Raw genomic sequence first — 26,139 nt, 5'->3', positions numbered from 1 at the left:
GCCCAGGAGGCGAGTTAACTTTGCCCCCTCCTCCATCCCTTCCTTCCTCCTTCGCTCCCGCCCTTGGACCCAAGGGTGGGTCCCGGGTGAGCTCCCGGACCCCCACTGCCTGCCCCATCACTCTCTATATAGGAGGCTGCAACATCGCGCCCAAAAAGTCCCCGAGGAGTGAGTCAGTGGGACGTGCCTCCGGGGGCAAAAAAAGGGCAGTTTGGCTTTTTGAACCGTGGCGAGACTGAGTGGGCAGTGTGAAGCGAGAGGCCGAATCACGAGGGCGACAGGAACGTCACCGGGAAGTGGCGGTCCAGGGGGGCCACCCAGGCAAGCACCTCTCCTGCGTCTGCTCCCTATTGGCGGGCGTGGCCCCGGGGCGGAGCCACGAGCAAGCCCCGCCCAGCAGGGGCGCCGGGCCCCGGGCGCGCGCAACCCCAGCGGATTCCCGAGCCGGCTCTGCCTCGGAGCCGGTCCTGCAGCGCCTCTAGGCTGTGGATCCGCGCTCCAACCACCTGCTCGGCCCGCGTCCTGGGGAGCGGGAGGAGGGAGGAGGGAGGAGGAGGCGGAGGGAGGAGAGAGGCAGCTTACACACGCCTTCCAGTCCCTCCACTTACAGCAGCCCGGAGACCGCCGCTGCCGCCGCTGCTGTCGCTGCCACCGCTGCCGCCACCTGAGGAGACCGCCTGGACCCGCAGCCCCCTGTTGCCACCCCCGGCGATTCCTTCCTAGCACCGGGCTTTTTCTGCATACTGCCACTACCATTATTATTATTATTCCAAGAGAAGGAAAATAACAGACTAGCCAAAAAGAACCGCGCGCACCTTTCCGATTACTCGAGTGCCTCCCGGGAAGAGAGGGTCGCCGGTGAGGGCAGGAGCAGCCAAAGGGACCCCGGGCGGTGTTGGAGAGAGGGAGGAGGAGTTGGGGCGCTGCGTGGTGCAAAGTTGCGTGCGGCGGAGACCGAAGGTGCGGCGCCACAGCCCAGGGGCCAGTGTGTCCGGGAGCAGCCGCTGCCCCTGCGTCCGGACCCGCGAGCGCGCGGGCAGCGCGGGGCCGGGGACGACGCCCCCTCCTGCGGCGCGGACTCTGCTGGTGGCCCCGGAGGAGGAGGAGGAATATGGCATCGCAGGCGGCCCCCTCCTGCCGTCTGGTCTTCTGCCTCTTGATCGCCGCCGCTGTCCTCAGGCCAGGTGAGCAGGGGCCTCGGGGCGGCCCAGGCCGATCTGGGCCGGGGCAGTTTCCTCGGTGCCCGGCCCGGGCGTCGCTCCCCCGGGGCAGTGCGCCCAGGCGCGTGGGGGGAGGTCAGGGGACAGCGGTGCGTCCTGGGTTCCGTCACCTGTGCCACACGCTTGCGCTCAAACGCTTGGCTCAAGTTTGGGCAGCAACTAGGGGCCCGGGGTAAATCTCCGGGAACTTTGGGTGCGGCCGGGGTCGAGGCAGGGTTCGCCCGTCTGTCTCCCGTTGCCCCTGCGGCTCCTGCCTGGGCGGCGACCTCTCGCCCTCTGCCAGTCCCTCCTGTCGCTGGATAGCGAAGTCCACGTCACTGGGCTCGGAGCACTTTTCCTTTCGCTTAGCTCTCGGAGGCAATATCTGTCAGCACTTTTTCGTGATAAATCCCCCAGTAACTTTCCCGTGAAACGAGGAGAAGGGATGGGGCGGTGGGTGGGGGGTGAGGGAAGAGAAAGGGAGGACTTTAATCACTCCCTTAAAAAACCTCCCAAAGCTTAAATCGTGGTTTGAACGCCCCCTCCCCCATTGTCTGGGTGGGCAGTGGGTGCAGCGATGATGGCAGCGAGGCACGCTGCCGGAACGGGGACTAGCAGCCAGGGTCGTGAAACCCTAGTGAGGGGTTTGTGGCTTTTCCAGGAACTATGATTCAACCTCAGTTCTTGGTTGGTTCTGTACTGAGTCGCAAAAGAAAAAATTGAAAACCCCCAACAACTAAAATATCTCGATGGGAATCCCTTTGCTCCCCCTGGGGACGTCCCCTGTCTGCAGGCGCTGTTCCTGAGACCCGCCGGGCGGGCGGCTGACACGAGTTGGTCCGAACAGGGCGTTCTGCGTGCTCGCCGTCACTTGACAGAGCAGCAGGTTCATTTTCTCGCTAGACTCGAGGATCTTTTGGAATTTTTTTCGCCCTTTGAAGTTTTGATCTTTAGCCCTTCGTAGACGGTTGCAAGTAAAACTCCTACTTCCTGTTATTTCGGCTTCTGTTTATTCTCTTACCCCTTTCTCTCGTTTTTTCTCAAAGAAAAACTCACTTCCTTTTCGCATCTTTAATTCCCGCACATCCCTTAAATTGTAGGCAAGCTGAGGCCAAAGAAGAGGTTTGAAAGCCTCTGGATGTCTCCCAGGGAAAGGGCCAAAGTGGGGCTAGGGGGCGAGAGCCTCAAGCTCACCTGTGTTTGTGAACTGCTGTTGCCAGCGGGTGGGGGTGGGGGAGGTGGCGCGGGGGAGGTGGGTGCCCGCGCCGGATCTCTTCGTTAAAGTTACATTTCTGGGTGAGGTAATGAGCTCGCCTCCTGTTTTGAGACAAGAGAAAGAGGCATCTGTGACAAATCCGCGGCTCTGGGGCGGGGCCTGTGAAACGAGCCGGATTTAAGCAGGTGGGGTGGAGAAGGAACCCCCGGGAGGTGGGAAGGGGAGACCCCCTTGGGTTTGGCACAGTGTGGATTTCACTTTTGCACGATTCCAGCGGCTGCTGTGGGAAGAAAGGGCGCTCACTGTGGAGCCGGGGGCAGAGGAGAGAGGACGAAGGTGAGGGAGTTTGTAGAAGGCAAAGATCCACACGCCCACAGTTGGTCTTCAGTTTAACCCTCTCGTCACCGAGAGTGTAATCTCGCCTACACCCCCACCCCGGGACCACACGCACACACGCCCAGTTTCCTTTGCCTTTGCCCGGCGGTCGCGCTGGTATGTATTTTCAGTTGGGCCACCTCGGAGGACAGGTTTTTCCGCATAACTGCTAAAAAGGGAGAGGTTCCGCTTTCAGACCTCGTTCGCTGCGCCGCAAGCTCGCGTTTCTAGCCGGCGCGGAGCCCGCGCTTTCGCCGAGCCGGGAGCGTTCTGAGCCACCGCTGATCTGGGGTCAGAAGCCTCAGACCTTCAATCAGTGGTTTCCTTGAATGTACAGAGCTGGCATATCAGCTGAATTCTTGGTGCGGTGTCAGTGTGTCTTAAAAGAAAGGGTTATGGCACTAAAAGCGCCATGTCCAGACCTAGGGCGCAAGTCCTGGACGGCCGGTGCGCCTCCTTCTGAGCCCTCTGTATATAGCTGAGCCCCATGGGCATGCAGCGCCTAGGGCTGGCTTTAGTCTCAGGGACTACCTGACTTCCCCGCCTGCCGCCCTTCATTGCCCGAGCAGTTTTAATAGTGTGTCCAGACCTAGAGGACAAAAATTCGAGTTTGTGAAACTGTTCCTGCAGGTCTTTCGGTCTGTAGTGGCTACATAGTCATTGATATATTTTAGGCATGGCGTGTTATCTGTTTTAGGAGGGAGGGGGAGAATATATATGAACCACGAAAACGGAATTCGGAGAAAAGGGCAATGAAGTATGTGCTCAGATCTCATTATTCTCGTAGAAAGAGCGTCAGCCTGTGGTGACATTTTGTATTGCTTTAAAAAAGGCTTGCTTTGATTATTTACAACAAGGAGGTGGGGCCCTGCAGTTAACTGTTTCTTCTCTTGGATCAACTGTGTGCACCCCTCTCTGGAATTTTCTTAATTGCTCGCTGATATAAGGTTCATTCCAAGACGTAAGCACGCTTCAAGCTTTTTTTCAGTGGGATGTTACTTCGGACCGTTATCAGTTTATCTCAACAGGCTTTGGGAAAAGCATCAACTCAGATAATGTCCTTTCAGACCACTTGATGTGGGACTTTTAAAATTTATTAATTTAAAAACTGCAAACTGCTTGATAGCCAGTAAGTATTGCTTTTTCCTTGTTATGTACACAGCGTTGAGGGTCCTTCTTCCTTGTTGCTTGAAGAGGCTTATATAGGGCTGCATGCAGTTAAAACACCATAAAGTTCACGTAGGATTAAAAATCAGGGCACTTTGACCTTGTAACCAGCCTTCCTTTACAAATGTAAATATGTTTTAGGATGTCTTCAGGCTATTATTAATTCCCAATGACCACTCCATGATCAAAGAGACAGAAAGAAATCTCTCTGTTCATGTTCAAAATAGGTTCTTAGCCTCGACTGTTCCAAAGAAATGGAAGCGAAACTGAAATGCTGCAACAACATCAATATCAACAATAAATATCCTTGATAATTTATTTAATCCAGTAGCAATTTACAATTTACTGGGGTACTATTTTCAGTAAGCTGCTTTCCTAGGCTTGGCTCAGGACCATTCACCCTCAGGCACTTGAGCGAGTCATTTCACCACGTCAGGCTTCAGCTTTCTCAACTGTAAGTAAAACAGGGACTGAGGATCTACCCTCCCAGATCTCTTCAGCTCAAAACTCTGTCTCTAATGACCTAAGGTAAAAAGCCCATTTGGGCAAGGCAGAGTCATTTTACAATTTATATAAATTGTATTCCTAGAGAAATGTCAGTAGACTCCAATTGCTAATTTTCCATCTTTTTTCCTACTTTGATAAACTCCTTATAGTATCTTGTGCTTACTCCTCCAGGCCTGAACAGGGCTATTTAAAAAAATGTGTGATGGGGAGGAGTTCGTCTCCCACTGGGGAAAGAGACCCCAACAGTAGGAAAGGATTTTAGGTCTCAAAAAACCGCATTAGTGTAACCCATACCTGCTGGAATCCTGCCTCTATTTAAACTGCGTATATACTTCCTAGAATGAAATGTAAGTGATGGCTGATGCTAACGTGTTCATGTGACGAAGCCTTGTATGTCCACCCCAAAGATGCTCCTAAACAACGAAGCTGATTTGCACCATGGTTGAAGCACAATATAGAAGGAAATAGGACATCCAGTGCTTTCCTGTTGTTTTCAAATCTACAGAAATCCAAAATATTTTAATAACCCAGTTCCAAACTTTTTCTGACTTTTTAGAAAATTCAAACCAGTTTATCTTTTTAAACAGAAATTTGGAAGAGAATGTTTGCTACTGTTGACCTATTAAAAAGAAGGAAATCAATAAATATCTACTTTACTAGTCTTCAGCGTTACCAGAAAATTCTTTATGCTGGAGTCAGTGCTCATGTGTTCAGTTTTTAGCTGTGTCAAATAAGAATATTGTAACCTTGGGAAAATCACTTTTCTGCTCCTTTTTGTATCCCATCTGTACCATTTTCTCCCTATGTAATGCGTGGTTTGGATTTTGGCAAGATTGGTAATTCCCTTGCTCAGCATTTTGAATTTTTCAAGTGAACATGCTATATTAATTAAGACTTTTATTATATTATTAATAAAATAACACTCTTTATTCTACTTAATTATCCCTTTGACAATTTTATTAAAAGCAGGCAAAAATTTTTCTTTTCTTTTTTTTCTCCTTTTTTTTTTCTCCCTCAAGTTTTCATGCCACTAAACATAGGTCTTTATAAAACTGAGCCTTAGCTAAGTTGTGTTACTTGGTGTAAGATGGCACCATTTTGTCGTATAGTATTTTAAATGCTTAAAATCACCTTGTCTTATATTCCCAAGCACACCTCTTTCTGTTCTGGCCATTTATTTCACATAAAACATCATCAAAGAGTTCTAGCTCTCTGAAGCTATTAACTCAAGTAGACACATGCATTATATATCCCAAGTATGTGGGAGAGCAACAGAGGTGCAGCTGTGATGAAAGAGTGTCTCTGTGCCTCTGTGTATCATGGAAACTCAAATTTAACACCTCTCCAAGTGTCAATTTTATTCTTCATTGTTAGGTTTTCACAAAGACCCATCTCATTTCCTACACATGAATGTATGTGGCATGTTGAGAAATGAGCTAAGTCACTGGAATACTAAAGAAGGTTTTCCTGGGATGATGGGTGATGAATTAATATTTATTTGACTAGTAATTTTGGATATCAGCTCCTTTTTATTTTCAATAAGAAGTGAAAAAGACCAGAAAAATATCCATTTATATTTCTTATTACTTTTTTTTATTAGGCCAGAATTTTCCTTTCCCTGTGGAGAACAATGTCAAGACTAGAATATATCTTTTATATTTAAGAAGAGGATATTATAGGCTATTTGATAAGGTTAAATCCTATAGTTATTACAAGCATCTCTATATTGTACAACGTATTATCACATATTTGGAGTTATTGATATTTTCATCCAGCTAATTTATCTGTTTAAATAACAAAATTCATATCCTCCTCCCCTTTATTATTAGATGGAAGACCATATATATTTCAGCCAGGACTGGTTCCAAATGTGCTGTGGTATTCAGTAATTGTTTTATGGTAACCTATTATCCTAGCCCATTATTGTAGTGCAGTTCCAAGAATGAAATTAGCTTTTAGGACTTCCTGTCTTATTTATCCAGTCAGTTCTGAATTATCCCTTCCATTCAAGGGGAAATCAGAGTTGTGCTGAATGCGAAACAGTTTCTAGTGAAAGGGTTACTTAATTTGACTTTAAGTTGAGGTGCTTCAATGAACATGCCTGTGTCCGATCTTCTAAGAATTCGTAGTATTGCAACATAGTGAAACTAAACTGTGAGAGAATAGATTAGTTAGAAATTAGACAGCTGTCTAGCTTCTCTGGCTTGCTTCCTTATTTCCCCCACCTTAAATCTCTCTTGTCTATCACTCCCTGAACCATACATCCTGGTATATCCAAGACGGTCCTCGTTTATGCCAATGTCCTGATTGAGTTATTAATGGTACCTTATTTCACTCTCAAAAGTGAAGTTTGGCTGACAAATTACACGTTCACCATAGTTATTAATGACTTGCCTGTCTATATGTCCGTCTTAGAGTACTTAACTATAAGACATGCATTCCTTATCCTGAAGAAGTGCATATTTCTAACCTTTTTAAGTATAGCTACAGTGAAATATCAATAAGGTGTTATATATCCCTTTAATGTGAAGTATAAGAGAGAGTCAAGATTATAGCCTGGAACCCCAGAATGTTGCAGTAGGTGTGAAACATTAAGGATCTCATGGTTTGGAATGGAGAAGCCAAGAGAATAATGGTGTTTGAATTCACCTGGGAGTGATACTGAGTATGAAGTTATCTATGGAAGGCCCGTTTCATTCTGATCCTGAAATCCTTTCTCAGCCAATTCCAAATACCCATTCTGATCTCCTGTAAGGTTTCTCAGTAGCTCCACTATCAATTTGGATATGAAAAAATATTACCAGGGATGTCTATAAAATTGAAGGAAGCCCTAAGTGTTTTTGTACATGGAAGCTACAGTTGTATCAGTTAGAAATGGTGACCTGACTTGGGGCAGCCAGCAATATGGCTAGGACAGTTCATGCCAAGACTGACCATTCCTAATTAGGCACCCACGTGCTATTTGCTTAGTTATCTCTGAGTGTCTCAGGTACTCAGAAAACCCCCAAAGTGGATGGAGGTAAGAAAAGGTGAGAGGGTATCATGGAAGCACATGAGACAAAGGATGCTGTAGTTTTGTCCTCATTAAAAGGGTGGAATGAAGGGAGAGGGCATTGGCCACTGTGACTAAAACTCTTGTCAGCATATTACCAAGTATTTTCCCTAATAATTGGGAGGTTTCTGGATATGGAATTTACCTGGCTCCAAATCAAGCAAAAAGCAATGAAAGAGTAGACCTCTACTCTTACTACATTTTTGAACCACAGGGTATCAGTTAAGTGTGCAGCGTGATAAAGCCCTCTAAAACACAGAGGTTTAAAACAGCAACCATTTTATGTAGTTCATTGTTTTGCAGGTTGGCAATTTATTCTGGGCGGTTAGGTGTTTTTCTGATTTTAGCTAGATGCCTTCATTCTGCTGTAGTCTGCTGTGGGCCCACCCAGGCAGTTTTGCTTCTGGGAGTTGGCTGGTTGTTGTTCAGGGAAAATGCACTCTTCTCCATGGGTTTTCATTCTCTAATAGGCTTCGCTAGGCTTGTTCTTTTGGTGGAAGCAGGATTCTGAGAGAAAGCAGAAGTGTACAAGGCTTCTTCAGACAAACCATAGCTTCTGCCACATTCTGTTGGTGAAGATAAGTCTCAAGCCCAGCTCAGATTCAAGAGTGGGGAAATCATCTCCCCCTGTGGAATGGAAGGAGCTAAAACACTGCAAAACGTGTGGATAATGACCAGGAGAGAGAATTAGGACCCTTTTTGCAATCAGTCTACCTCTCACAATAGTAGTTCAGGATGTGGCAGCAGCAAGGACTCTTACTGCAGATGCTTAGGCCCATATTCACAGTTGACACCCTCCTCTCCTAGATCCTGGGGCAAGGAATATGACAGACTGTAGGGGCTCAAGCAGTGTCCCATAAGAATACTGTTTCCTACTGCTCAAACCTTACCTTCCCCTGGAATAAAATTATGGAAAGTTTAATGTGTGTGTGTGTGTGTGAGAGAGAGAGACAGAGTGAGAGAGAGCGAGAGAGACACAGAGACAGACAGAGAGACAGAGAGAGAGACAGATTGATTGCGAAGTGTTAAAGGTGTGCAATTCATGGTCAGGAGCTAAAATGTAGTAGAAGAGGCATTGTTGGAAAAATGAGAAGGTGCCTTAGCCATTCATCTTGTTCAGTTCTCTTATTTGACAGCTGAGATAGATGAAGCCACAGGTTAAGAGATTACCTAAAATTCAACAGCAAATTTGCCACAATTTTTAAGAGATGACAGTGCTCTTAGTTTCATGTATGCCTAGACTCATAGGGTCAAGGTTTTGGAGCCATAAAGAACCTTAAAATTACTTAGCTACTGGCCTAAGGTTCCATTGTTAGCCATGTGAATTAGTCTTTCAACATACGTAACAGAATTCAATAAATATTTATTGGAGTGCTCAATATGTGCAAAGTATTGGCCTTGTTGCTTGAGACACTGCAATAATACTACACAGTCAGGGCCTGTTTCTCCAAGAAATTATGTTCTCTTTGGGAAACAGACATCAGTAGACTAATTTTATAATTATTTGCTACAAGTTCTATTAAGTACCATAAGGACAAATAAAGAGCATTTTACATCAAAGTGGCCAGATGCGGTTTAGGAAAAAATGAGAAAGGTTCTTTGAGGAAGTGATATCTGAGGTATGTGCTGAGGAATCATCAAGCACAAGATACGCACTGAGCGAATGACAGGAGTGGAGACCCTAAGGTGGGAAGGAACATGGCTTTTCACTCTTGAAGGTGCCAGGAATTCCTTGGAGTTGTTCAAATACTTTCCTGTGATTTTCCTAATTTACTTCCCAGTTGTGGAGTTCAGAAGAGGATCTCTTCGATCTTATTCAAATACTCATTTTCTGTCAAATATTTGTATATACACTTACCCCCTTTAAATAATCAAGTGGGAACATACTATGCACACCATTTTGTACCTTTCCTTTTTCACTTAGCAGTACATTTTGGAGATTATCCCGTACCAGCACATATAGCGCTATCTCAGTTTTTAACATGGTGCATTGGATTTTATTGTATGCACCATAATTGATTTAACCATTTCACTAGTTCTTGGAAATGCAGATTGTTTCCAATCTTTGTTATTACAAACAATACAGCAGTGAACATCCTAATGCATGTTCTTGTCCATATGTGCAATTACATTGGTAGGAAGGTGTCTCAGAAGTGAAATTGAATTGAAGTGAAAGTGAATTGAAGTGTCTCAGAAGTCAAAGAATATATGTATTTTTGATTTAGAAAGAAATTCTAAAATTGCAGTTCAAAGAGTATATACTGTATTGTATATTTGAAAGTTACGAAGAGAGTAGATCTTAAAAGGTCTCATCACAAGAAAAAAATTTGTAACTGTGTGGCGATAGATATTAACTAACTGTTGTGGTAATTGTTTCACAATATATACATGTATCAAATCATAATGTTGTAGACCTAAAACTAATACAATGTTATGTGTCAATTATATCTCAAAAATAAAAAGAGTATGTACCTTTTAAAACTCCCAACAAAAGTATATGAAGATGCCCCTTCCTCATACTTCCTCTATAACTCTGTACTATTAATATAACTTTTTTAAATAAACCAGGATAATAGTTTGGTTCTTATTTATTTAAAGCCTGTGGGAAAAATGAGAATTATGGGAGTAATAGGCACACACCCTCATATGTAAGGCAAAAGCTATAGATAGATTGGTGCCTAACTTTATTATACATGAGATGGAGCCAAAATGGGAGAAATAGTACATTTATCATGAATTATTACCATTGCTCTTTCCACATAAGACGGCTAACTTTTGGAACATAAACTATGTAATTGTCAGCCATATTTTCTTTCATTTGGGAAGATTCATACTCTGTGGGATCAGATTAACTAGAGCAGTGGAATAAAAGGCAACAACCTGTGAGCCTTAAGAGTAGTTGATAGTGTTTTTCATTATATAAATGGTTTCCAAATATTTGTGTTAGTTCATTGTAGGTACAGTGTACATTGTGTGGGTGGTCTAACTAATGCCGCTTTGTAAACCTTGTGTAATAGGTCTTACTAAAGAGACTTCAATTATTTTTAAGTAAATTGTATTTTGAACAATTCTTCCAAGTTTGACAGGCTCATCAAAATAGTTTATGAGCTGCTAAAATGTACCATCTTCTGTAAATTTATAAAAACCATCAGTATCATCAAATATGTTTCACCCTGTAATTTTTGGACCTATTATGGAAAGTAGGAGTGAAATATATTTTTATAGCCCTTTTATGTAGAAAAACCACAACAATATGTATATGAAAAGTTTTCAAGAAATATATACTGAGGATATACCTTTTAAACAAGGGAATAAATATTCATAATGGAGTTAATATTAGTATGCACATACTGTAATTTTATGAATAATGCCGTTTCTGCCCAGGATTTCATTTTAATGTTCAAACTTGTGGCATTTATACTTTATTCGGTAAGCATTTTCTCTACCTGGTGATAGGTATGACACTTTCCAAGAGAAATGTTTACGTTGGTTTTAAGACATAGGTTTTATATTTTTGTGGAGATGGGCATGGTTCTAAATATGAATAATGCTTTTGCAATCAGATCTAAAAGTAAAATGTAATACATGTTTGGATTTGTCCTGTTGGATTAATCTCCTAACAACCCAACCCCAATGGATGGTAATCTAGTTCTCAAATAGAAATTTTCTTTTAAAAATGACTGTTTAGTGTAAGATAAAATTGCTTTTTTTAAATCATACTAGAATGGCAAATAAGTATCTGTTTATTAAAAGAAACCCTGCATCTGCTCAACTGTTTTTCTCTTTGCTGATAAGAAATATGTCTCCTTTCTAACATAAATGATAAAACAGTAAAAAAGAGTAGAGTTTCAGGGTATGGTTTGGAGGTTATCATTTTTTAGAATTGATCTGAAATGTTTGACTAGAAAATATTTCAACTGAGTGGTGACTTTTTGTAGACGGTACGGCTATACCTCCATGATGTTAAAAATAATAATTCTCTGCTTAATTTTTATAGACTGTCAGTGCTCACAGATTTGACAGACTGTCAATATACACACAGATTCCATTGCACAAGAGCTCAAAGAGCTTGGGCTATGGATCAGAGCATTAGTTTGATTTCTATCTCTGTCTCTCTTTTCTTATTGGTAAAATGAGCATAACAATACTACCAAGCTCACTTGATATGAATATTCAAAAACGTAATGAGTGTATAGTGCATTTCTCAGTGCACACAGTGGACTCTCAACCACTAATAGTGATTATGAATCACATTTTTCACTAATCATAATATTATAATTGAGTTTATTCATATCAGGAAAATATGTGAAACCCTCATTTTACTGATTGGAAGATCTATTTCAGTTCCATTTAGGTACATTTTTGAGTTTCCGTAACAAAATTGGAATTCATATTCTTATTAGGATGTTCCATAATCCCAATGTCTGTCAAATAACTTTTCAGTTTTATCACCTTAAGGAAAACAGAAGAAAAACACAAATTGAAAATCAAAGGCTTAAAATGTAATTTCTGCAAATAAAAACCATTAAGAAAAAAAGAACACATGTTCTAAAATCATAAGGACATATGTAATTCACATTATTCTTAGAAATTGATATTGTATATCTGTTTCTATAATCTGAAAGATATTAGACCTTAGAAAGAGAAAAGGTTTACAAGTATTATGATGTAATCATTTTGATGATGAAATTATGCTTTTAAATGCAAGGCATATTTCTCAACTATAATTCAATAGAGGGAGCTCCACTACTTTTGTTTTATGAGCACTGTAGGATGTTTCTATTTATTATGATTTTTCTCTAGTTTAATAGTGAAATTATTTAAATCTATAATTTTAAAATTGGTAATATTTTGGAAATTAAACAATATCCTCCTCTTATTAATAGGATTCAACAAAATGCTTCTACAAAGAGTATATGTTTTAAAAGTGTAGTTCTTAGTTCTTTGTACCTTTTGGATAATAAATTGCCAGAAGAAATTAAGGTAGGTATACTCTTGAGAAGCATACTTCACTCTAATATAGCAAGGTATGAAAGCAGAACAAAGTATTTCCAATGGGAGAATAATGAATATTGTTGATATTACTTTTGTGGTATCTATTAAATGAAAACAGTTATATGTTTGAATAGGAGAGAAAAGCTAGCTAGTATTTTCCTCAATTACTCTGCCAAGATTTTTATCCAAATGATTATAGATTTTTGCATGGAAACAGTCTGTACTCACATCTTCTCCCCTTTTTTTTTTCCTAAATATCTCCTTGATTTAGATACTGCAATTATATTTTCACTCTGAGTTGATACCCATCACCTGTGTGTGACCCTGAGCCTAATTCATTTACCTTTCATGAGATTCACTTTTGTGAGGAAGATTGTCACTGAGCTAACATCTGTGCCCATCTTTCTCTATTTTATGGGGAATGCTGCCACAGCATGGCTTGGTGAGCTGTGCTAGAGCCACGCCTGGGATCTGAACCTGTCAACCTCAGGCCGCCAAAGCAGAGTGCACGAACTTAACCACTACACCACTGGGCCAGCCCCCGCCCCACCCCAGTTATTTATTTTTTTTAAATGGCAATGATTTTATTGAGTTCCGCAGAAAATTGTGTAATCCCACACATTAGACCTCCTAATTTATTACTAAAATGCTGTCAGTTAAAGACATGGCCCAGTTCTCTGGCATTTTAAGAATCACCAAAACACAGACAGCTTTTAAACAGTTCCTATTGAAAGTAGATATTTGCTCTTCTGGCCCTGCTATAGGAGGGCAGCCTGGGGATTGAGGCCACGGACTTGTTCATTACAGCCTTAAGCGTTCTTTAAAGTAAGTGCTCATTTTATTATGTTTACTTTCCGTTATAGATCAGAGTTTGAGAATGCGGCTTCTGGAGCCAAATTGGATGGTTTTGAAATCTGTGTCTCCACTCTCTGCTCTCCCAAGCAGATGACAGTAGCAAACTGCTTAACCCTTTTCCATCCTAATCTATGCAATAAGGATAATAGTACCTATCTCTTCGGATTGATGTAAAAGTTAAATAAATTAATACATGGAAAGCTCATTCAATAGTGTGATTGTCAAATAAGGAGCTCTCCATAAATTGTTGGTATTGTTCAAGTATTTAATCTCAGTTAATCTTTCCACTCTCCCCAAAAGATGATTATAAACCCAACTTTCTTCCATCAGTACATGAGGAAGAGAGGCCCCAGGTTGCTCAAAATGATAAAACTGCCTGCTGTAGCTGTTCCCCACGTCGCCTTATTCTTCCACTCAAGAAGTGGAATATGAATGAAAGTGATATCATATTATTTATTGGGCAAAGCCTTGAATCTACTGACTTTATAAAATAAATAAGTCATCCACAAACTCCCAGACTTTGTCCATGAATTATTAGTATCATGCTTATTATGACACAGTTCTCATCTGATAATGAAACATCACTGCATTGCAATCTTGAGGTTAAAATCTAAATTTAAAGCTAAAACACGACACCTGGCAGGCTGTGGTTCACAACGTCTGAGAGTAGGTGGTTGTCTTAGGTCATTAGTCTAAGCTGGCCAGAGCTAACTCAGAGCACGGAAGTGTGTATGCTTGAAAGACAGATTTAGGCAGACTCTGTAGGTTCAGGGTAAAACAGAACACGGTGATAGAACACCTTAAGGAAGTGAAAAAAATAAACGTTGTTTAATGGATTTCCCAAACTTCAGTCTGGCCTGCCTCCAGTCTCTTCTCCCCTCTGCCTTCAAAATGATCTCAGATACGAAGAGAATCTTGTAACTGCTGCCTGAAATACTCCAATGGCTCCCTGTTAGAGTAAGGAGAAAATACAAACTTCTCAGCACAGCATTTAAGGTTCTTCTTACATTTCTCGACACGGTCTTTCTTGCAATTCCATGCTCCAGCCATACCCCTAAGTGTGCCATGCCCTTCTTGTTCCCAGGATTGTTATTCATGTCACTGTTTTATTCTAGAACTCTCTCCTTACCCCCCTCCCCCAACACCCTCCCTTTACCTGAATAGCCAGGAGCCCCATCCTACAGAACACAGTTTAGATGCCATCTCCTCCAGGAAGTCTCCCCTGGTCTCCCTCAAATGTCTGTCCTCTGTGGTTCCAGAACTCATTTCACTTCTTGCCTATTGCTTGTTTACTCTCTTCATTCTTCCCTTAGAGGCAGGGGCTGTGGCTTCTTCATCTTTTTTGGACTCAGTGTCTACTGATGTATACTATATCCCCAGTACAAATACGATAATTGAATAAATGGATTAGTCACAATTAGAAATCTTGATTATTAATGAAGCCTATTTAAAATTGCAATATATATTCACGTATGAATAAAAAATATCTATATTGGGACAATTTTTCAATTGCTTTTAGAAATTTAATTAGAGAATGATAAATCTCCTGAATTACAGTTTTTAAATAAAACAAAACAGCATTTGCCATATTCTACCCAAGTTATGCAAATGAAATATAAAAAGAATGGAATAAAGTTAGTCTAATTTTTCTTCCAGGTGCTGATCCACATTAACATAAAATAAAAACTTTAATAACTGTATTCTCCAAAGTTCCCATAGACACCTAACATTAAATGTAAGATCATCCAGAGAAATATAGAAATTTATTTAAACTATTTTATTTTTAACACTGTAGATTTTCTAGGCTAATTGTAGGAACTCGTTCACAGTAAGCAGCAAACGACTGGTAATATTTTTTTTTCCAGTTTTTAATTCTTAGATTAAACCTGTGGATCATGGCATTTTCCTGAATATGGCAAAAATAGTATACAAAAGATTTCATGAGAAAATTGATTTCTTGCAAGCAATATTTAATATATTTGTACTACAGAAAATACATGTGTATTGTGGGCCATGACTTGAATGTCATTAACAATAAAATATTAGAGATAATTTGGAGAAACTCTGGTGTTACTTTTGGAAGAGTATTTTCTATTGAAGAATTTTGAACATGCAGACAGAAACCTAAGAAAACTTCATGACAGAAATGGAGCAATTTTATTTTTACTGAAACATAAACCTCATGCTCTTTAAACTAAGATATCATTTTAAGAGACAGGCCATTACTGATAAAAAAAAGGAAAAAGTACAGAATTGGATTTATCACAGTACGTCATTATTTGATGATATTTGATAGCTGAAAACTTAATAGTTTTAGTCTGATGACTCGTCTCTGGGAAAAATAATCTTAATTCCTATAACTTTCTGCTTAAAGCCTTTTTTATAAACCTGGATTTATTTCTTTGCTTTGCTTTGTATCCTTCTCAGTTATTCTGAATTTTAACTTTTATAACTTGGGATAGTCAAGTTGTCTCCTTAATTCCTGCCCAGAAATTCTAAAATTTTTCTAATACGTTATGAGTACTTGTCCAGATAAAGCAATATAAATCCAGCGCCTTGTGACTGATAGCTCCCATTTACTGAAAACCCCTATGCTATAGGCACAGTGGTACTTTACAAAAGAACGGCCAATATATTTGTAAAACCAATTTTAAGTTTAACACCTATATATTTTTTTATTTTTTGAATTACAAAATTTAATCTCCTTTTCAGCCTTTCAGTAGGACTTTGAATGCAGCATAGCATCTGTATCAAAAGGTAGTCAGGATAAATGTGTTATCAGATAAAAGCCAGGTAAGTGGGACTTTCTCTTTCTTTAAAGACATAAAACTGGTTGGGGCATATCAATGACCTGGCGAGTCTGGATTAATAAAATAGCTTACCTCGCAATTTTTTAAGAAAAATCTCTTCTTATCCTTGAAAAAATGTTACCCGTTCCTGTGGATTCTTGGATCCATGGCATCTAATATAGGTTTCACATTAACACTGTTGTGACCCAACAAAATAATCTTCCCACAAACATGTCAGACAATATAAATAACAGAGCTCTCAACTTTCCATGGAAACAGAATCCAGGGTTAATGTGGTGAAATTATTTTCATCATTAACAAGCCTTATTTTATGCTATCTAAATAGGTATGAAAGTTAAGTTTATGATAAAGGACGTGATCGCAGGAAAAGTGAGTATTCTGGAAAAGCCATAGAGGACAAGTGATGCTTAGGGGACAGCTCATCTGGCTGAGGGAGATATAGAAGGGAATGAAAGGACCTCTTACAGAGAGGAAAGGAGGATAAGACCTGGAAACTAGGATGAAGGGGCAATTGCTGTTTCAAAGAAAGATAGTGCTACAGATGATTTCTGTGGACAGTAGCCTTGTACTATAAAACAATTTGTCTCTTTTTGCTTTGCTGAGATACCTAGTTGATAATACATTCTAGTAATTCCAAATTTGAATCTCTCCTCTCAATAACTAACAATCCCTTAATTTCTTATCTTGAAAGGGAAAGAACAATGGCTAGAAAGAAACTTCTTACAGAGAAATTTTGATGCGAACCCTTTTTGAAATCCAGAGAATTCTTGACCAAATTTAGCAGTGTTTGTCAAATTCTACAATAGCAGAATGTGAATTCATGGTTCTTTATTGAAGTTTAGGAATCTGAGTGGTAGTAGGTTGCTTAATTCTATAGATAAACTAAAGTTAAGTAGTGCTAGGAAACATCGTCTAATAGTAAAATTACGTAAATATACAATGTTGGTTTCCATCTAAGCGTATCTGTGTCTGCTCAGATCTGTGGTGAGTGCTGGAGGCTTGTCTAGACAGGTTCAGTTCTATACCTGAATCAATGAGAATCTAGTAAGACTGTTTGTGAAACTACTCTCCCACAGATGGATGGAACACACACTATTAATGTTCTACTGGGTGACCTGCTCTCAACCCAGGGATCAGTGGGCTTGTGATAAGACTTGAGCTTTGAGCTTCTGTTTCCCTCCACCCAAAGAGTGGGGCTGGGGCTGGAAAAGAGTTGACCTCTGAAGTTTGCAGAGGAGGTTAAAATAGAGAAATGAGTATATATAGGGAGATGAGTGGGATTACTCAAATTCTGAAAAGGAAAGTCTGATGAGTGAATCAAGGCTAAAGGAAGAAGGAATGGATACTAGAAAAGCAGAGTTAGGAAGACTAAAATGAACCAGGGACATGACTGGTTAGAACAGGTGCCTATACCTCTGTGTGGAATCAGCTACACAATGGTCCATGCATGGGCCAACTGAATAGAAATATTCAATGCCAACATAAACTGCAGATTTGGTCCCAGTTGTATGTCCTCCCTTGGTTTATTCACAAACAGAACCCAATTAAATCTATTCTCATCGGCTAGGCACGTAATTCCCCATGGCCCCTAACCTGAGACATTAGACCCTGCTTCCTGATCCCCTAGACTTGGGGCGTATGCATATTGAAGCCAATATACATATTTAGTTGCTTCCTTAGTGAGTTGTGAAGTTTTTTCTGAAAAAATTAAAATCGGATGGAAAGGTATATTATACTCTTTCTGATCAAGTTAAGCACGTCTATGAGAAGCATGCCTGTTCGGACACAAAGCCCTAACTCAGGAACTACCAAATAAATAGCATCATTCTAGCCTTCTTTTTATGTTCCAAGTACCATCTGCAATGTTTGCAATGCTATCCTTCTGAACTTCATTCTTTAACATGAAAACAAACATCATAGGTAGTACGAGCAAGTTACCCAATAAACACTATTTTTTCAATTGTTTCAGTGTGTCTGGTTAATATCATATTAAGTGTCGATAATATTTGGAATTGACAAGTTTTGAGTTTTATCTCCTCTTTTTACCACAAGTCATTTTCTAAATAGAAATTTAGCGGTTTCTCCATGAGAGAAATAGAATAACTGAGGAGTAATGATTATTTTCCACAGCAGTATGTAGTAGTCAAACAGGCTGAGCTTCCAGACAAATTTATTACAGGAATGGCAGGCAGAAATAAAAATAAAATGAACAATCCTCCCCACCCACCACAAAACCAACAAACCATCAAACAAAGCCCAGAAACATTCAAACATAAGATCATCTTTTACTTTACTTTTTTGTTGGTTATTTACTTTGCCTCCTGGAAATATTGCACAATCTATTAACTCTTCCTCTTTAGATGTTTGCAGGATACAGAATGTACTACTCACTTTTAAAAAAACGATGTTGATTCTCACACCAGAACCAGTGTGCCCTTGTTAACCACGTAACTACATTGTTAAATATAATTGCTTCTCAAATAATGAAATAAAATGAAAAAGAAGTTAAGAAAACAGGCCTCATGCAAACAGTCCATACACTCCACTAACTTAATTACTTAATGATTAAACTGGAAAGCATTGAAGCGTGAGTGTTGGTTTATCATTGTTAAATCAATAACAATAACCAGGGTCATTGTCGAGTTAATAACAGTGACCAGGAACTTTCCTTCCTGGTGAGGCCTGACTACCAGTGCTCATGGCAAGTGATGTGGAAGCCTGGAGAGGGTATAGGGAGGCCCAGGTTTCAGTTCTGCCTTTGTCAGAAGCCCTGGGATTTGGGTTAGTTACTTCATATTTCTGTTCCGTGTTTTTGCTTGTTCGATGACGATATTAGGCTGGAACTGAGTGGCCTTACTTCCTGTGATTGTTAGTGTTGCGTGATTTTATTCCACTGCCAAGTAAGAATGATCTTTGCATTGTATTTTTTTTTTGTATTATTTGCTCTTCTTTTCTCCTCATCAGTATGCCCAATTAAGAGCTAGCCATGTAACAATTTGCAGATTGAGATTCCCAGTCACAGTGGACCATAAATAAAATAATTGAGCCATAGAAATAAAAAAGTACAATACAGGCAAGCATTAACAGTGTAAAATTGTGATACCCAAGGCGGGATACAACTTCTCCCCTACTCAGCGCTCAACAGACTTCATGAGAGTACAGTGCTATATTTCATTTCAGTCTCTATATTTTAAATAAATACATAGGGAAGTTGGTTTTCGTTCAGAGAGAAACAATAAAATTGATTAAACCTTATAGAATACAGGTCCTGTGAGGAAGGGCTAAGGTCTGGAGAAGAAAGGGCTAAAGGGTGAATTAAGAGCTGTGATGAGAACACAGATCCACGATGCCCTGTCCCCACAGACAGCTGTCCCACAACAATAACGAAACAGCATTCAACTGCTGAAAGAAAAGCTAGTTCCGTGACTTTGAATTTGCTACTTTTGGGGAAGACTCAGAGACCACTATCTCAGAGTGTTACAAACGTTATAGCTGCTCGTCTGTCTGGGATGTTTTCTATGTCTTCCATACCTCAGGGAGAGATTTTCTGATGTCTCTTTCAAGTTAGAGATCAGTATGAAAGGACAACAAATTTGCTAATGAAAGCTTCATTTTTCTTACCTGTAAAGTGATAGGAAGAAACTGTAATTTAAGATTCCTTCTGGTTCAAAGTGTCTATGGTTTTTGAGTGTTGGGATGTTGAACCTGAACCTTAGCTTAATTTGATTATAGGAATATCCTTCTAGGAAAACTTATTTTAGGTTAAGAAATCAGACTTTCTTTCTTTTTCTTTTAAAATGTAAAATGGGTACCTTTTGAACTTAATGGTTAGATTCCAAATGGTTCTAACCACACCCTATGGATTCTTAGCTCTTGAGAGCTCAAAGCCCTGAGACTTTACAGTCAAGATTTAGACTCAATTGAATGGTTATATTAAGGCTTTTGTGAAAGAAAAGAGGAAGAATGAATAACTGAAACAAGTTACTTGAGTGGACAAGTTATGTAAAGTCTCTAGGTCAGTTTCCTTATCTGTAAAATGAAAAGAATAACAGTAATTTTATCAGAGGTTTGTTGAAAGAGCTAAGTGAGATAATCCTTGGAAAGTGATTAGCAAAGTGAATGACAGTACAGGCTTCAGAAATGTTATCTATTATTATTAATACTGCCATATTGTCAACATCTTAAACCAAATGTTTTGATATACTGTGCCTTCCAAGAAAAACTTCAAATATGACACATATTCAAATGTAATAGAAAACAGGAAAAAATTTCCATGTGAAATGGAAAACTATCCCACTACAGTTTTCTTTACTTCTATTTACTAAAAATGTAAGGATCGGGGGCCAACCTGGTGGCAGAGTGGTTAAGTTTGCATGCTCTGCTTTGGTGGCCTGGGGTTTATAGGTTCAGATCCTGGATGTGGACCTAGCACCACTCATCAAGCCATGCTGTGGTGGCATCGCATAAACAAAATAGAAGAAGATTGGCGACAGATGTTAGCTCAGGGAGAATCTTCCTCACACACACAAAATATATATGTATATATATAAAATATACTATTATATGTATATATAATCATAAGAAAAAAGGGGTAGCGAACAATGTGCATAGAATGCTCATGTGCATAAAAATGGAATATGTATTTAAATAGATACGATCACTTAACATGCTTGTGTATACATAGACATTTTTTTCCTGAAAAAATATAGGAATCTTTAATAATGGCTGTGTCTTAAAAGGGAGACTCAGGCTATGAGCGAGGAGGAAGGGCTCTTTGTTTTAAACTATACGCTTTTTCATATGATATGAATATTTATAATGTGTGTGTATTATTTTTAAGTAAACTACTAGTGCAAAGATTATTGTAACAATGGTGCTACTACTAAAACTGTAGAAGAGATACACTTCTCAAGTAGTAATTCACTTATTTTGAATTGAGAAATTAGGACATTTAATTAGATATAGTGTCATCCATGATTACGAATTTTTAGAATAACAACTATACTAACAATTAGAAAAACAATTTTTTATGTTTCTTGCTTCTCTTTCCCTTCCTTACACACATGAAAGTTTTCTGATTTATTACACTATACCTACAAACATATTGGAATTAAAATGATCCTTCATTTTTGTTGGCGTTTCTTAACATGCTAGTCCACATTGAAGTTTAAAACACATTTAAAATGAGATTGCAGAGTTGAAATGAGATTGATTGATGTTTTGGAGTGATTTGCAAACGTGGAATTCTGAGCCTACATGATGACTGCTAAAGATCACTCAAACGTATAGTTAACAAATTCACACCCATAATGATAAGCAAGCGAGTATGAGAAGAAAACATACAAGAGGAATTTAAATTCTGTATCAGTAATAATATTCTGATGCCAAAGGTTGTTAAAGCACGTTTAATGGAATGGATTATTTTAGAAGCTTGTGACATAATAGTCTTGGAGAAATGTTTCCCAAATTCTTGGGATCCCAATAGTTAGGCCATGATCAAATTCATTTGTGAAATGGCGCATACTTATACTCAGTCTTAGAATTCACAATACAAATAAGCTTTGCTAATTCCTGATGTAAAGAAATTTGTTTAAAATTTTTAATAATCTGGTGTCTGACTTGAGACACTTGGAGAACCAGTGTTTAGGAAACATTAATCATATTTACAAATAAAATACGTCACATAAATATATTACACAAATAAACATTATCCAGATTTAGGATTATTTGATTTCTGGTATCTTCTAGATCTATTTTTCAGCATTATAAATAAAAATATAACAGTAGAAGAACAAAATAAAAGCAACCTACTGTTCATTTCTGTGAATCTGCATGTAAGATTTCGGCATGATTTGGAATTTATATAATCCAGATTTTAATTTTAAGCTCACTTGAACATGAGTGATTTTAAATTTGTGGAAGTAGCCAATAGTAATTGGATTATTGTCATTTTTTGGCTCACTGGTCGAATATTTAGCACCTCATAAATGGAAGCTAGAGGCCTCAGGGATTTTCAAGGATGTAACCTTACTACACAGAAGGCAGAAGAATTGTATTGCCAACCTATTTTTATCAATCATCAAAAATTTCAAAGCATAGATATATCTATAAGTAAAACATTTTTGTTATTATATTTAAGGACTGCTTAGAGAAGTGGAAGAATATTCAAGCTCATCTCTTCATTGAAAGTTCACTGGAGGAAGTTAGCAGGGCTAAATTATCCCACTACAATTTTAGACAGAGTTCACCCTCCTAGAATCCTTTGCAATATCAAAGTTGATTTGTTTTGAGTATAGATTTGTGCAAAACGTATTTATAACTCACCTGATTCAAAGAGACACCACTTGGCCATGATCTCCCTATAACCATTCTCTCATCAGATGATTCTTCTGGATCCTGGCAGTGCTGGGAATGGTGTCTTTTAGGGTATATTCTGGCATTTAGAAATCCAAATTGTTCTGATTTCTAGGCCCTCCTTTGTATCAGATATTTAGTTCACAGCTAGTCAAAAGCTAATTCAAAAGAGATTAGACTTTAAAACATACGTAAACGTTTTAAAAGAAACAACTGAAAGAATAAGATACTAAAATTAAGATGGAATAAAGTGTTTTATTTATTTAAAAATATAATGAACACTTGTGGTAATGAACAATTCTAGAGGCTTGTAACTGACCTCACTTGTCAAGTATTGAAGCCAGGCTGATTTAAGGACAAGCGCTTTCCATTTATGAGCTGGGATGAATAGAATATGAAAGGCACTGTGAATCCCTCACATTGCCATAGTAATCCAACAGCTACAGCGGCAAACAAAAAGGCTTTGTGTGTTTTTACAGTCTAGGTCTGGTCCATTTTCTCAAGAATGCCACATCAGTAGCCAGAGTACCATAGCACTTTCACTAATTATGGTAACCGCATGTAAAACACTTAAAACTGAAAGAATTAAAATTAGTTCTTAGATAAGTGAGCCCACTGAGAAAGTACAGAATAGTTTGGGGCAGCAGGTTGATTGTGTTTAGTTCCACTTTTACTCCTCCATATGTGTTCATAACACCATGACTCCCTACTCTTGTGTGTCTGTCTGAGGTGTCAGTACCTAGATGAAGTATGTGAGGGGGAAGGAAGCACAGACATTTTGAGACATTTCTAGTTTCCTTTTGCGGACACACAGCGGTGGTCAGGAAGCCGCCACCCTCACTCCCTGTTGTCTAGACTCCTGCATCTTCAAGAGGTCCATGGAGACACATCTCTGCTTCTTTGCTGCCATTTCCATTTACTAATTTCCTTTGACTCCTTTAACCTAAGCTGATTTTGTAAAACAGACCTTTGTCCCAGAGGATTTTTAAAATTATCACTGTTTTTGAGAAAACACGGGACATGAAAGATCCTACAAAACACTCCTGAAAATTATTTCCTTATTTCTGAGTTACATTGGGTAGATTTAGAACTATACAGCTCTGTGGGCTTCTCCTGGAACTCATGCGTTTATTGTCATGAGCAAAGTTATTTAGTCTAGGAAGTGATTTTTTTTCATTTTAAGATTAGCTGCAGCCATAGGGAAAGTGTGGCAAGCCAATGACTATATTTTAGAAAATTCTTTAATAATTCAGTAGCTTCCAGAGATTGCCTTTGCTTTTTCCGACTCCATCATAGTGGCCTTATAAGGTTTGCTCCATGTAGTTATCCTTTCCATTAATGTGGACAGTAGAAGCAGTTTTATAATTGGTGAAACCAGTGCAGAGTAGGTAATAATGACCATAGTTCATGGGGAGCTTTTCAGAGCGTTATAATTGGAAGCATAGTAAATAAAAAATGCATCTCATGCCACCAAATTGTGCCTAAAGCTTCTCACCAGTTAATCATCAGCATGTGTGATTTAAGTTTTAATTGTGACCATCCTACCAACCTTTTTTTTTTTCTGCTTTATCTCCCCAACCCCCTCCCCCCCAACCCCATACACAGTTGTATATCTTAGTTGCAGGTCCTTCTAGTTGTGGGATGTGGGACGCTGCCTCAACGTGGCCTGACTAGCGGTGCCATGTCCGCGCCCAGGATCCTAACCCTGGGCCGACGCAGCAGCGCGTGCGAACTTAACCACTCGGCCACGGAACCGACCCCCTACCAACTTATTGACGAAGGATTTGTGCTATTAAAATTTTTTAACAGCTACTTTGGATCCTTTTTATATCTCTCCATTAAAAGCTATATTTAATGACCATAATAGAATGGAGAATGCTTTTACGATTTAGGTTGAACAATATTCAATGGAACTTTTTCAGGATGACGTTCTAATATATGGTCAACCTAATCCTACAAGTATAATAGACATCTAGAACTTCTTGTCCTTGGAGAATAGAAAGAAATATAGAAATTCAAAGAACTAAATAGGCTCCCACTCCCCACATGCAGATGTTTTTTCTTGCTTTCTTACTCTATGTATACTCATGTGATATAGTTCTTCTATTTTGTTTGAAGTGACTTTGCCACATCAGCTTCTATTTTAGATTATTTCCTGTGAAAATATGCTTTTCTCTTATTAAGTTAAAAGCAATTAGCTAAATTCGGCCCATGATTCTGGCACCTGTGTCTTTTAGGATCTTTTGTTGCAGTGACAGGAGTCTGCAAGATCTAGCTTAAGCAAAAATGGGGGATATATAATGAAGGTACAAAAAATCTCTGTAGTGAAGGGAGATGATACAGCATGGACTTAGGACTTGGGAACTAGTTAGAATCAAGGGCACGAACACTGTCAATTCTCTCTGTCTCCATTTCTCAGTTCTTCTTTCTCTTTATGCACCTCCTTCTCTCTCTCTCCAGACTATCATATTCTGGTTCTAATGCCATATGGTAGTCTGTAGCTCCTGGATTTAGTTCTCCTCCATTCAATAAACTAACCAGCTTGGTTTGTCTAGTTCCACTTCCAAATTTGCATGGAAAGGATTCTGTTTGGCTCAGCTTGGATCAGGTACTGACTTAGTACGAATCCACTATGATTGGAGGAGGGGAAGTTGAGAGATTTCTATGCAGTTTCATGAAAACTGGGGATGTGGTAACAGAAGGGACTGGGCAGCCAAAGTAATATTTGCTTACTACTGTAATTTTTATTTAATTTAATTAAACTAATATTTATTGGACATCCATTATGAGCAAGCCATTGCATATTGCTATTGTGCTGGATAGAGATGAGTAAGATACAGTTTCTGCATTCAAAAGGTGTAGGAGGACACAGCAGCTGCACTAATGATTGGAGTTGCATGCAGGCAGACAGCAGAGTTCAGTGATGATCATAAGGAAAGAAATAGGAGGTTAAGGATATAAGAGGTTTGATCCTCTTGAGGATATCTGAAATAGAAGAGATCTAAATATGTGTGTGGGCCAACAGAAAAGAAAGAGCAAGCCAAAGGGGCAGAACTAAACTTGGAAGCAAATGAGGATTGATTGAGCAAGGTGTTAAAGTTGGAGGAAGAAGAGAAGCCGTAAACGGGAGAAAAGTGCTTAGGAATTTGTTGAGCTTTTTCCTCAAAGATGAAGCCAAAAGACAGATAAACGCATTAGTCTCAGCTGAGTTTTTAAGTGGAACTGTAGTGGATTTAATCAAGTTTTGGGCATTCTTCAGGAATATCTACTACCTAGGAGTTAAAATATGGTGAAATTGTCATTTTCCCACTGTCTGGCCCTCTATTTCTTTGGTTCTCCTCATTTGTCCTTAATTCTGATGATGTCAGCAATTATTGGCGTGGTTAACCCTACAGATTTTCAGGAAAAGAGATTGTGCCCTTATGGGTTATCATTCTTTTCCAAATATTATGGCTTCGGGATTTATTTCTTAGCAGTTTTATAGTTCTTTTGTCACATGTTAGCATGTGAAATAGTACTTTTTATTAAAAAAATGTGTATATCATTAGGTGGCATTAAAGCATTTGTTAACTTTCTATTTGTTGGCTTTCAGCCAATTTTCAGTTCATG

General features: G+C 39.4%; 1 protein-coding gene across 6 annotated transcripts in view; it reads left to right on the top strand.

Moving 5' to 3' along the window:
- The first annotated feature begins 433 nt into the window (after positions 1-433).
- Positions 434-26,139, top strand: part of ALCAM (activated leukocyte cell adhesion molecule) — a 186,181-nt gene continuing 160,475 nt past the window's right edge. For 2 of the 6 annotated variants that reach the window (XM_005602026.4, XM_070242893.1), the window contains exon 1: positions 1,049-1,184. In XM_005602026.4, coding sequence (XP_005602083.1) covers positions 1,112-1,184 — 73 coding nt within the window. In that variant the 5' untranslated portion in view covers positions 1,049-1,111. The other 4 variants (XM_001503380.7, XM_070242894.1, XM_070242896.1 and 1 more) reach the window with 4 other exon arrangements.

Source organism: Equus caballus, chromosome 19 (assembly GCF_041296265.1).
Source record: "Equus caballus isolate H_3958 breed thoroughbred chromosome 19, TB-T2T, whole genome shotgun sequence".
NCBI classification, from domain to species: domain Eukaryota; kingdom Metazoa; phylum Chordata; class Mammalia; order Perissodactyla; family Equidae; genus Equus; species Equus caballus.
The sequence above is the reverse complement of the archived record's forward strand: the minus strand, read 5'-3'. Positions and strand labels throughout refer to the sequence as shown.